The 11,209-nt window shown below is 42.8% G+C and overlaps 1 protein-coding gene across 1 annotated transcript in view; it reads left to right on the top strand.

The window, feature by feature from the left end:
• Nucleotides 1-10,494, top strand: part of LOC103475686 (muscleblind-like protein 2) — a 35,195-nt gene extending 24,701 nt beyond the window's left edge. Inside the window, exons 4-8 of the mRNA XM_008427494.2 lie at nt 954-1,214; nt 4,596-4,746; nt 6,027-6,062; nt 7,473-7,567; nt 10,393-10,494. Coding sequence (XP_008425716.1) covers nt 954-1,214; nt 4,596-4,746; nt 6,027-6,062; nt 7,473-7,567; nt 10,393-10,407 — 558 coding nt within the window. The 3' untranslated portion in view covers nt 10,408-10,494. The remainder of the gene's footprint in view (nt 1-953; nt 1,215-4,595; nt 4,747-6,026; nt 6,063-7,472; nt 7,568-10,392) is intronic.
• Nucleotides 10,495-11,209: the final 715 nt, after the last annotated feature.

The raw sequence follows: 11,209 nt of genomic DNA, 5'->3' as shown, positions 1-11,209 counted from the left end.
CGAACTGGAATTAACTCCAGTCAAAGTGGTAGTTTGCTAGACAGCCGCAGTCGAACTGGGACGCCGAAAACCAACTCCGAATGTCTCCATCTGCCCTCTTGGCAAACAACTGTGGAGAATRACTGGGATTGTGAAAGAATCCATGAGGAGAACGTTTTTTTTTTTTCTTTTCTTTTTCTGCACCATATTTATCAAGATAAACATTAATCTACCTAAGACCTGAAGGTGACGCGTGGGCGTGTGCCTGTATGTGTTTTTCAGCAGGAGTGCCATCACTTAGCAACTGAATGGAGCTGGCTTTAATTAAGCCGTATCCCTCTGAGACACGTGTGCACTCCTCCTACACACAAGCCGACAAACCACGCTCATGTRTGTGCAACTTTTTTTGCGCAAAAAACACGTAGGCGTACTTTATGTGTAAATACGAGTGTGTTTAACATTCGTATATGTGTTTTAATTGAAGCAGGTTTAGCAGCTCCGCTTGATTTAAGGAACATGTCTGACATGTTTGATCTTGTGTTTTTATGTATTTTGTCATTGCGGCAGAAAAAAAAATTCTACTTGGATTGCAAACTGCACTTTATGTTTTTGATGCTTGACTCGTTAAAACTTTTCATTCCGAGTTGCTTTGGATTTAGATGCTATTTGAGGCTTTTGATTGTTTCATTCTTAACTTTTTTTTTAAGTATAAAAAGAAACTGTTTTGCACAAGATGTCTCTTAGCAACCTGGTGTCTGGAATTGTATTATTTAAAGCACAAAACTCAGATCTTTTACTGGTCAGTAAACGCACCACGCTTAGGCGCCAACAGACAAACCTGAAAAAGTGGAATTGGTTACAGATGCAAAACAAAAAATGGCACAGTTTAAAATTCAATGCAATAAATGTTTAAAAAAAAAATTATAGCGACAGTGACTTTTAATCGTCTTGTTTTCGTTTCCCTGTAATGCCAGGTCTGCCGTGAGTTCCAGCGGGGCAACTGCGCCCGCGGCGAGACGGACTGCCGCTTCGCCCACCCGAGCGACAGCCCCATGATCGACACCAGCGACAACACGGTCACCGTGTGCATGGACTACATCAAGAGCCGCTGCTCCCGTGAGAAGTGCAAGTACTTCCACCCCCCGGCCCACCTGCAGGCCAAGATCAAGGCRGCCCAGCACCAGGCCAACCAGACGGCCGTGGCTGCACAAGCTGCAGCCACGGCTGCAGCCATGGTGAGAGCGCCGCCCTGCTGGCCACCCACTTTTACCTCAGACAGAGCAGGAAACGCACACTTTTACCTTTTTTCAGTGATGCTTTTAATCAATACGCTTAGGTCTCCTTTTTCTAGCTTTATAACTTTTAGTGACGCACTGTAAAAATAGTTTTTTCTGAAAGTTTTCACCATTTGCGAATAAACTCATCATTCCAAATAATTTTGACTTAGAAAGATTCCAAACACCTCTCGCTTACTGTAACAGATCCCCCTCAACATGCAATGTGGAGCCCTGCTTTATTACTGTCCTCTGCTGATTGATTCTAGTGGACTCTAGAGAACAATTCACCGACAATAGTCATCCCGAAGAGGGGCGGCTGGATGCGACAAACGGGGTTTAGCGAGACCTAAACAGATCAGCGTTGACGCCACAAGAACAATCTGTTATTATTTCACTGCAGCCTCCTTTTATTTCCCAATGCCCTTGGTTCGCACGGAGACAATGCGTCGGCTCAACCCCCCCCCATCCCACTTTGCTGCTCTCGGTGATAAGTGCGGCTCTCTGCAGATCGGTTGCAAATTGAATCAGGGGTGGATGTAGCATGACGTGGCGGGAGTTTTACCCTCCGTTAGGTTGAGTCATCCGCTTCTGATCGGGGGAGAGAAGGGAGATGAGGATGTTAATACTCTTGAGCACGGYGTACAGTTTTGTTCGTTCCCCGGCTTCCCCAAGGCATCGAGTTGCTTCTTTTGATTGGTCCACTGGCTGCTGCACCTGCACACCTTGTACTGCGCCAGTGTGCTGACTGACTGATTTTCTTTTCCTCCGTGTCATGGGCATGCTTTACGTCTTGCGCACACTGCAGCTCTCATTGGCTGACTCCATCGCTGCTTGCTGTCCTTCTCTTTCCTTTACAAGCTGGTAGAAGACAGAAAGCCGTATTTAAACACTTCGGTAGACACCTTTTAGCTTTACATTAACACGCTTATTTTAAAGCGGAAGAAAAGTGATACACGGCGTGTACTATTAGCGTATTRGGGCCATAGTTGGTGTAWAAAAACGAAGGAGTAGATTTCTGAAATTTTGAGATTAATCTCAGAAATTATGTAGAAAAAAATGGAAAAGCTTGAACATGTTCAACTTTTGGAAATTTTCTGAGCTTCAGATTGTAAAAAAAATGTGACTTTTCAAATTCAGAAATATCCTAGTTATTTTCTGGAAAAATTCTGATAATTTCAATACTTGTGGTTTTTTTGTGGGTACATTTTTGTCTTTTGGAGCTCACATATTTACTTGTTTTTTGTTTCTAGAAAACTTCTGAATTTTTTTTAGGTGTTTGGCAGAAATTTACACCTCCTTTTTTTCTACCTACAATGACCCTTACATGGCGTCATAGTGTTTCTAGAAAGACGACAACTACAAAAAAAAAACTGTTCCATACCTTTAGTGAAACACGTTAGTGGCAGCGTCATGCTGTGGAGGTTGTCTTGTGACGAGACTGGAGGTTCGACTTCTCAACAGAAAAACATCAGATCTTCAGTACATTTTCTTTCCAGATTTCAATGCAAATTAAAATCTGAAAGGATTTYAGTCTCTAGATTGATGGAGGCTCCACAAAGTAGTGACTCAGGAAGGCAGAAAATAACTGAAATCCTCAGTTTTTGGATGTTTTTTTTTAGTCTAAAAAACTACGGAAATCGTCATTTTTCTTCCACTTGGTGTCGATCGTATAAAGCTCCGATAAAATACGCTGAAGTTTGCGGCTGTAGCAGTAAAAGAAAAGCGTGTTTCTGTTCCCCCCACTGCTTCGCAGTCGCTGTATATGCGGCTTCAGTTTATCATCTTTATGACCCAATTCCCAAACTACCTTCAGCTGTTCCGACCTGCGCTAGAGGTGAAGAGGGTTAACCTCTGGACAAGTTGCAGAGTCAGCATCTTTAATCCAATTGTCTTTGAGCCCTCCTCCGCCTGAGCTGCGGCACTTTTATCGCAGCAGATCCATAAAACCTGCGCAGATGCGCTGCTAAAAATAGGGAAAGATCAGTACCTCCAACTCCCAAACGTGTCCACTAGATAATATCGCACTCCGACCGACGCAGTTGCAGTGAGTCGTTTTTTTTTTTTTTTGTTTGTTTGTTTTTGTTTTTGTGCCACGTTATATGTTGTTTGCCATGCTGTGACCTCCTTCCTCATTGCAAGTCAAGCGCAGCCATCTTTGCTTTTCATGTCACTTTTCAATCAATAGACCATCTTTCATTTGAACTAACCAGTGTTTTGAAGTCTGTTAACACCGCAGCGCATCAGCAATGCATTGTTTGTTAACCACGAGAAACAGTTGCACAAGTGAGGGAAAAAAAATTCCACATACATCAAGCAAGAGGCTTGTGCATGGAGCGTCATATTCATGTGTTTTGTTTTGGGGGTTTTTGCGCAGCATTCAGGTAAATTAGTCAGMATTTATTCATATTAATGCCAAAATTTTTACCCCACGTAAACATTTGGAATAAACAGAGCTCCACATTCTGTTATTAAACTCCAACTTGTGTCACTTTTTTCCAAACGTTGAGCTTTTTCTTTTTTTTCTCTCGTTTTGGTCAGAACTGTTACAATTGCGCTAATCTCTTATCTACAATTTGCCCGCCCATGTCGATATCAAATAGATAAACAGCTGTGTTAGTCGTAGGATCTAATATTAAAGCTGCCTTATTTTGCTTTTTTAAATTTTTTTATTTTTTTGCTTTTGTACTAATTAATATAGTAGCTATGTTTCTTTACAGTTAAATGAAAGCAATTTTTTTGTTTATGTGCATGCCTATTGTTTTGTATGTGGTATACTGGCATTCAGATTATTTTTGTTTTTGTTTTTTTCCTTCTCACCTATCCACAATGCAATGCTGTCCCCCATGATGCACCTCTGCTTGCTGTTACCTGTATGTTAATACGCTTGACTCCCATTGGCCCACTGCCATCATGTGCTCGCTGCCTGCTAATTAAAGACTCAGTCGACTGCCAAAGCAATGAAGCGACCCCTCGAGGCAACTGTAGACCTGGTACTTGGACCTTTCACCTTTTGCTTTGCATGTAGCTTCTTTAATTGTACTTGTAGCCACTCACAGAATTTAATTTGGCTCTTTTGTTGTTGTGAAACCCAGTAAGACACTTTTTTTTTTAATGTGTAGACCTTACCTGTGGCATTTCTAGATTGTGTTTTTGTAGCAACGAACGTAAAGCTAAAATAATTCCAGCTTTCTTTAATGTGTTTCCATTTCTTGCCGTTCTTTTCTGGTTTTCTTTTTTGTGCCGTGCATAGAGAAAAATAACACTTTTGCAATAATTCTAGTGTCTATTCGAGTGAGCGGAGCTCAAATCTTGTGCTTCTGTTTGCGTGTGTGTGTCAAGGCGTTCCCCCACGGCGTCCTCCAGCCGCTACCAAAGAGACCAGCACTTGAGAAGAGCAACGGAGCCASTTCTCTGTTCAACCCCAGTGTTTTGCACTACCAGCAGGCGCTGGCCAACGCACAGCTCCAGCAGCCCGCTTTCTTTCCCACAGGTAAGGTTGATCACTTCATGCACGTGGCACACAGGTGCAGACAGGTCTTGGCGATCAGATTAATCACAAACCCATCTTTTGGGGGCTTCACGGCTGCAAAGGAAGTCTGTTTGTTGTCGTGTGGAGCAGTTCTGATTCACTTCCTGTCTATAAAACGTGATTAAGTGCCATGTTTTAGGCTCCATTTTGTCGGAATTTTTTTCCAAATTAGTTGAGGTTTTCCTTTTTATTCCAACCCTGATAAGATACTAAAATCTTTACAACTTGCAAAATTATTCCTCACCCTGTTTTCTCTCTACATTTTTGTTTTGTTGGTAAGCCAACACAAAACAGAAGTCATCTTTTTTGTGAAATTATTTTGTCCACAGCTCAGATAGGAAAAACATTAGTTTTTATGGAAGAGCGGCAAGAAAGAAGAGCTGAAAGAAAACTTCTCTTGCACAATGTCTATTACATTAACTCCCTAATAAGACATGTTGAAGTATTTAGCTCTAACAACACAGAATGTAAAAAAAAAAAAAAAGATTTTTGCAAAGCAGTATACATAATCTAACCCCTAGGGATCTTATATTTTTAAGCTTTAATTCAKTGCAACAATAAATGTTTAAGCTTTTGTATAGGTGGGGGTTTTGTCCAAAATCTAGAAAAAATAAAATAAAATTCAGAAGATCTGAAACTGTGTGAAAAGTATCTCAGTTTAATCCAGAACTGGACGGAAAGCTGCGCTTTTTGCTCTGCATGATGCTGCCGTTTTGCTCCCCCCTTTAGTTTTTTAGTTTTACTTTTCCTTCCCCTCATTTGACCTGAAATTTCCATCTCCGCATTYCGTTGAGACGACCCGCCCCTCGGTTAAGCAAGCCGATTCAGTCGCAGTGTTCAGTTGCCAYGGGGGGATCCTGCAAAAGTTTACTGTTAATTACTGCAGAAACAGAAAAGCAGAACGAGCTGAACCTAAGCTGAACTTTGCACGCGTTCGTAGCGCCTTGCCAGATGTTAAACTCTGCGCCGCTCCTGGTTGGTGTCCTCCAGCCTGGGTTTAGCTGCAGCTCCGCCCACTAATGCAGAGCTCCGAGCGAAGAACGCCACTGCTTGCTTTTGTTGACTGCTTCCATTATTAGCTGGCGTCACGGCTGTAACGGTAGCATCTGAGCTGACTGATGCTTTTTGTTTTTGTCTTGTCTAACTTTGTTGTTCTCCTCCTCAATTAACCCATTTCTTCCCTTCTCTCTCTGTCTCTCTCTCTCTCTGTCTCTGTGTCATTCTCTGCTTAAACACAACAGGGTCAGTGTTGTGCATGACCCCTGCTAGCAGTCTTGGTAGGTCCTGACGCTGCTCTCTCTTTCTCTCACTCACTCACACACACACACACACACACACATGCATTTAGGCTGATTTATGGGGGGGGTCTGCAGCCCTTACAGGTGAGATGAATAGTCTCTTAAGATATTTTCTGAAGCATTTCTGGATATTTTTTGAAGCTAAGTTTACATCACCTGAAGGAGCTGCAGCTCCAAGCTCTTATTTCCCCACCGACTGACTCTGTTGCTAACGACTGTTTTTGTTTACGATTAAAGTGCTGACTCCTGAGCTMTAATATGACTTCCGTTTTGCTGTGCCGTGTTAACCAGGAAATTTAAATCAGTTTCCCAGAAAGATTCCACAGAACTGGAAACGCAGTCGGAGCTACAGCGCCTTGCAAAAGTATTCGCACCTCTAGAGCCTCGCAGTTAAGCCCTACTGTGGGTTGGTCTAGCATTAAATCCCAATTTGGCGTTGGAATGTGATGAAATGTGAAAAAGTCGAATATTAATTGCAAGGCGCTGACTATAAATAAGAACTTTTACCATGTTTTGACAGAATTGCATATTCTTGACAGTAGCCATGTGGCGTCTTCCTGCTGTTCACTTGGTCAGGCCAACTGGTTTAAATTTGCATCAAAATATGCGTCTTGTTGTTAACTTCTCTGGGAAAGACATAAAACTGATTTTTTTTCCATATAAATTTCCTTACTTGTGATTGTAATCAGTTTCTCTCCTNACGCAGTCGGAGCTACAGCGCCTTGCAAAAGTATTCGCACCTCTAGAGCCTCGCAGTTAAGCCCTACTGTGGGTTGGTCTAGCATTAAATCCCAATTTGGCGTTGGAATGTGATGAAATGTGAAAAAGTCGAATATTAATTGCAAGGCGCTGACTATAAATAAGAACTTTTACCATGTTTTGACAGAATTGCATATTCTTGACAGTAGCCATGTGGCGTCTTCCTGCTGTTCACTTGGTCAGGCCAACTGGTTTAAATTTGCATCAAAATATGCGTCTTGTTGTTAACTTCTCTGGGAAAGACATAAAACTGATTTTTTTTCCATATAAATTTCCTTACTTGTGATTGTAATCAGTTTCTCTCCTCTTGTTTTTTTTTTTGTTTTTGTTTGTTTTTTATCCTCTCATGCTGTCCTTCTCTTCCTCTCTTTCTGTCCTCCTGGCTTTGCATTGTGAATGGTTGCATGCCATCTGCCGGTGTAACCCTAACGATGGCTCGCTGGCTCTTTCTCTCTCTCTCTCTCTCYYTCTCTCTCYCTCTCCCTCTCCCTCCTCCACCGCCATCGACAAAACGTTGCCGTCGACACACGCGCCACGACTGTTGCCATGGTTGCCATAATGCTCCACCTACCTGTTCATTGCTGCCCCTTCCTTCCCCTCCTTCCTCCCCCTTCCTCCTCAAAAACAAAGTCCCAATGATGTACAGTGCTACGCCTGCTACTGTCTCTGCAGCAACAACTCCTGCCACAAGTGTCCCCTACGCAGCAACAGCACCAGCCAATCAGGTTTGCTCCTTTTAAAGCTTTCTTTCATCAGTCCCTGGAGCTCTGAATAAGTACTGCCTCCTGATAGTGAGCTGCAACAAAACCTGCAGCTTTAGCCATACTCCAGTCATCCATGCGGCTGCACAGGGTGAAAGCCGGTGAGTGGGTGTTTTCCACACAGCTTAAAAGCAGAGGGACGCTACCTGAGTAGCGCCTCTTTTTTCCGGTAAAGTCCACAAGGCGCTCCTAATGAAAAGCACTTCTTCAGAGCTCCCACATTTGCAAGTAGTACTTGTGTTATGTTGCACCACTTCCTGGTTTTGTTTTGCATGTTTTATTTTCCACTTTTCKTGTTGTCTGAAACGATGAGGCCTCTTCCATCCGCAGCTGGGACGTYATCTGTACCGCTWGTGTGCGACGCAGACACAGACATTCGAGCAAACGCGCACGAAAACATTCCTGTGGCTTGCTTTTAGTAGTAGCCACAGTTGAAACAASATATTTCTATACATTGTATCTAAATATCTCTTTCCACTTATGATTCAAATGAACTATTAGATTAAAATGAGTTCCAATCAGTTAAYTAATAATATCCGCTTTGACCTTTTTCCGGTGGTCATCTTTAAGCAGAGGCAGTTGATACAGAAACAAAGATGGCGGGGCATATGAAAACGGGAATGAGAAATGGTCCAAACAAAAACAACGTGAGAAAACCACAATTTTCTGTTTATTCAGTCASTACAATGTAGCTGACAAAAATAATGTTAAAATCTCGTGACTGTTTTTTTWAATTCAAAATATTATGAAATTATCTTTKTATGTTAAGGAAAGATGCTCAACCCTCTTGATAAAAGAGAAAATTCWGTATTTTTGTTCCTCTTTTTAAATGGGAGCATCTCAATCGTCAGTCGATAGATAAACTCAATCAACTTTAAATGAACTCATTACGCTTCTTTGTTTTTCCTGAATGTAAGGTTGAYGCGAGAGGTAAATCATGAGAAAACAGTTCCAGGGAAAATATAACCAGAGAAGCCGTCTAAAAAAAAAAAGGCCTCTGATCAAGCATCGGCCCTCCTGAAAAGACAAACAGCTCCGACCGCTGGGGTGAAACACGTGCGGCCCCATTTTTTAAACCTGGAAATTTCAGGAACGGTGGCAGCGCCCCGGCCTCGCTCACACAGCTGGCAGTCATTTACTGCTGGATCCAAGCAGAGGTGCTTTGAGGACACRCAGCAACGTGCTCCACATGTTAAACAGCAACAGCCAGGTGCTTTTTTTAATTTTTTATCTTTTCTTCGAGTCCCCCCCCCCCTCTAAGTTTTAGAAAACCATCTTTGACAATCAAATAATTAACAATAGTGCCTTTATCCCATCTGATGAGAACGGACCAACATTTTGCTTTCAAAAACAAACAGAAATGTGTTGTCCGTTTCTCCATCARCATCATCAATCACAGACCCATTACCCAGCGTCGTATTGCTCCTTATAGGCTGGCTGCCRCGCACTTCCTGTGAGTCACCGTCTCTTCCTGTAATTGGCATGCAGCAGCAGTAGCAGCAGGAAGCAGAGCCACTCTTTAAAGATKCATGTGGGACAAGGAGCTGGAAAAAAGGGGTGACGTCAGCCCTTCGCTGTCTGCCTCCGTTTGCCTCCCACCCAGCAGTTAGGGGCGCACATCATCATCATCCCCATCATCATCAGCTGCGCTGCATACAGTCCTCACCTTGTTTACTCCAGTCTCAGCCATGTGTTTTTATCGAATCCAGAACCTTGACTGGTTTTTATTCGTTTTCACTGCCTGACAGCCCTAACGCAGCTGGAYTGAATCTCCTTTTAGTATCTGGGTGRTTTCTTCCTCGTCTCATTCAGGCCAGAAAATATTTAAGATTTAAATGCTTTGAAAAATGAACAATTGAGGCTGAATGTAACTACTGCAAACACGTCAGATAGTTGCAGACAGCACGACAGGTTCAGAGTCTGGTCAACTCACGACCAACTGTTAACATGACACGACGTGAAGGAGCCAATCACATCCCTCCATGTCTGAGCATAATATTAACCATGTGCTACCACTGCTGTGTCTCTGGTAATGTCACTGCTGCTGTAGGAGCTTTCTGGAGGTGCAGCACCCTCTAGTGGCGGACTATTTTCACTACACATAGAGATTGTTTAACGATTAACTAAACCATCATCTGTGTCGAGCCACTTTGTTGCTGCTTCTACTTTATTTTTTTATTTTTTTAACGGCTTCCTTCTGCGCTGTGGAGTGTTCTCGTCACACACACTGTGCCGTCCKTATGTTGTGTGTGATGGGATCAGTGGCTTCCATCCTGCTGGCTGAATGCTGTCTACTAAGGGGAACCATGCAGGGCTTTGTTCTGCACTGGCTTTCTGCCTGGGTCACCAACATGACTGCAGCCTGCAGCTCCTCTACCTTTACCCCCTTCAAAGATTCCCTCATCTTTGTCTGTCTTCCCTTGTTTGTTTGTCCCCCCCCCAAAGTGTTGCAGGTCGGTTATTTTAGCCTTTCGAAATGTATTCACACCCCATTTTGCACCAACTTCAATATATTTTATTAGAATTTTATTCAAATGTATAGTTTGCTTCATCTAATGAAGTTGTAACTGACGATACCTCAACTATTCTTATGTTGAAGCATAAGAGTTGGACTGCCGGCTATCTATCAAAACTTGACCACATCTACCGTAGGAGTTGTGATATGGAAGCAGTTAAAACAAAAGAAGAATATTTAAAGTAGAAATTTGATTTCTTTTGTAGCTCGTGAACTTTTCGATGTAAACTAAAGCGGTCTCTTCCTTTGTTATTTTTGTGTCTCTGGCTTGCAGATCATCCTGAAGTGAGCATCACCAGGGAAACGGAGTGTCATGAAGCTGCACTAGGAAGCCCAAAACAGCCCCTCTGTAAATACTACCTTGCCTCTCCCTTAGAGGTCCAGCAACCTGCATGCTAAGAGTGTAACACTTCAATTTAACCACCAGAACTGCAGAGCCGCTGTAACACACACACACATTCACATAGAAAATAAAAGATATACACACATATATATTATATATATATATCCACATATATATATAAAATACTGTATGTATTGCTAGAAAACAGAATATGAACATGAAAAAGTCACAAATATTCTTATGTATCGTACAGACATACTATAGATACAGTAGAATATCAACTCTTGGATATTTATTTTAGAACTTCAGAGCACCTTCACCCTGACAGCCACACCTTCATGTCCCCTTCGCTGTTTCAAACGATAGCCTGCCCCAGACGCCCAACATTTTCTGCCCGGAAACATCTGTCGCCACGAGAGCGCCCCGCGCTCTTTCCGTTTTCATTTTTGCCATCGCCCCCGTCGCTGCAGAGTCGACCCGCTCGCCCTTTATTTGCCRTGAGTTCAGCTTGTTCGCAATGCAGTCCGGACTGGAGAAGCTTGACGAGGCTCGGGCCTGCGCCAAGGGCTCGACAGAAGCTGGAGGGGTTAGCTTCAGTCATACCAAGCCTTTTGTGTGTGTACGTGCGACTGTGTGTGTGTCGTTGTCAGGAAATTGATGGTCTGCCGGCAGACTGCGACTGTAAGCGAGGACTTGCAACTCCAGGCCTGGTAAATGAGATTTTTCTTTTTTCTGTTTTTTTTTTTGT

This window comes from Poecilia reticulata, linkage group LG2 (assembly GCF_000633615.1).
Source record: "Poecilia reticulata strain Guanapo linkage group LG2, Guppy_female_1.0+MT, whole genome shotgun sequence".
NCBI lineage: Eukaryota > Metazoa > Chordata > Actinopteri > Cyprinodontiformes > Poeciliidae > Poecilia > Poecilia reticulata.
Note: the sequence above shows the minus strand (reverse complement) of the source record. Positions and strands in the feature narration are given on the sequence as shown.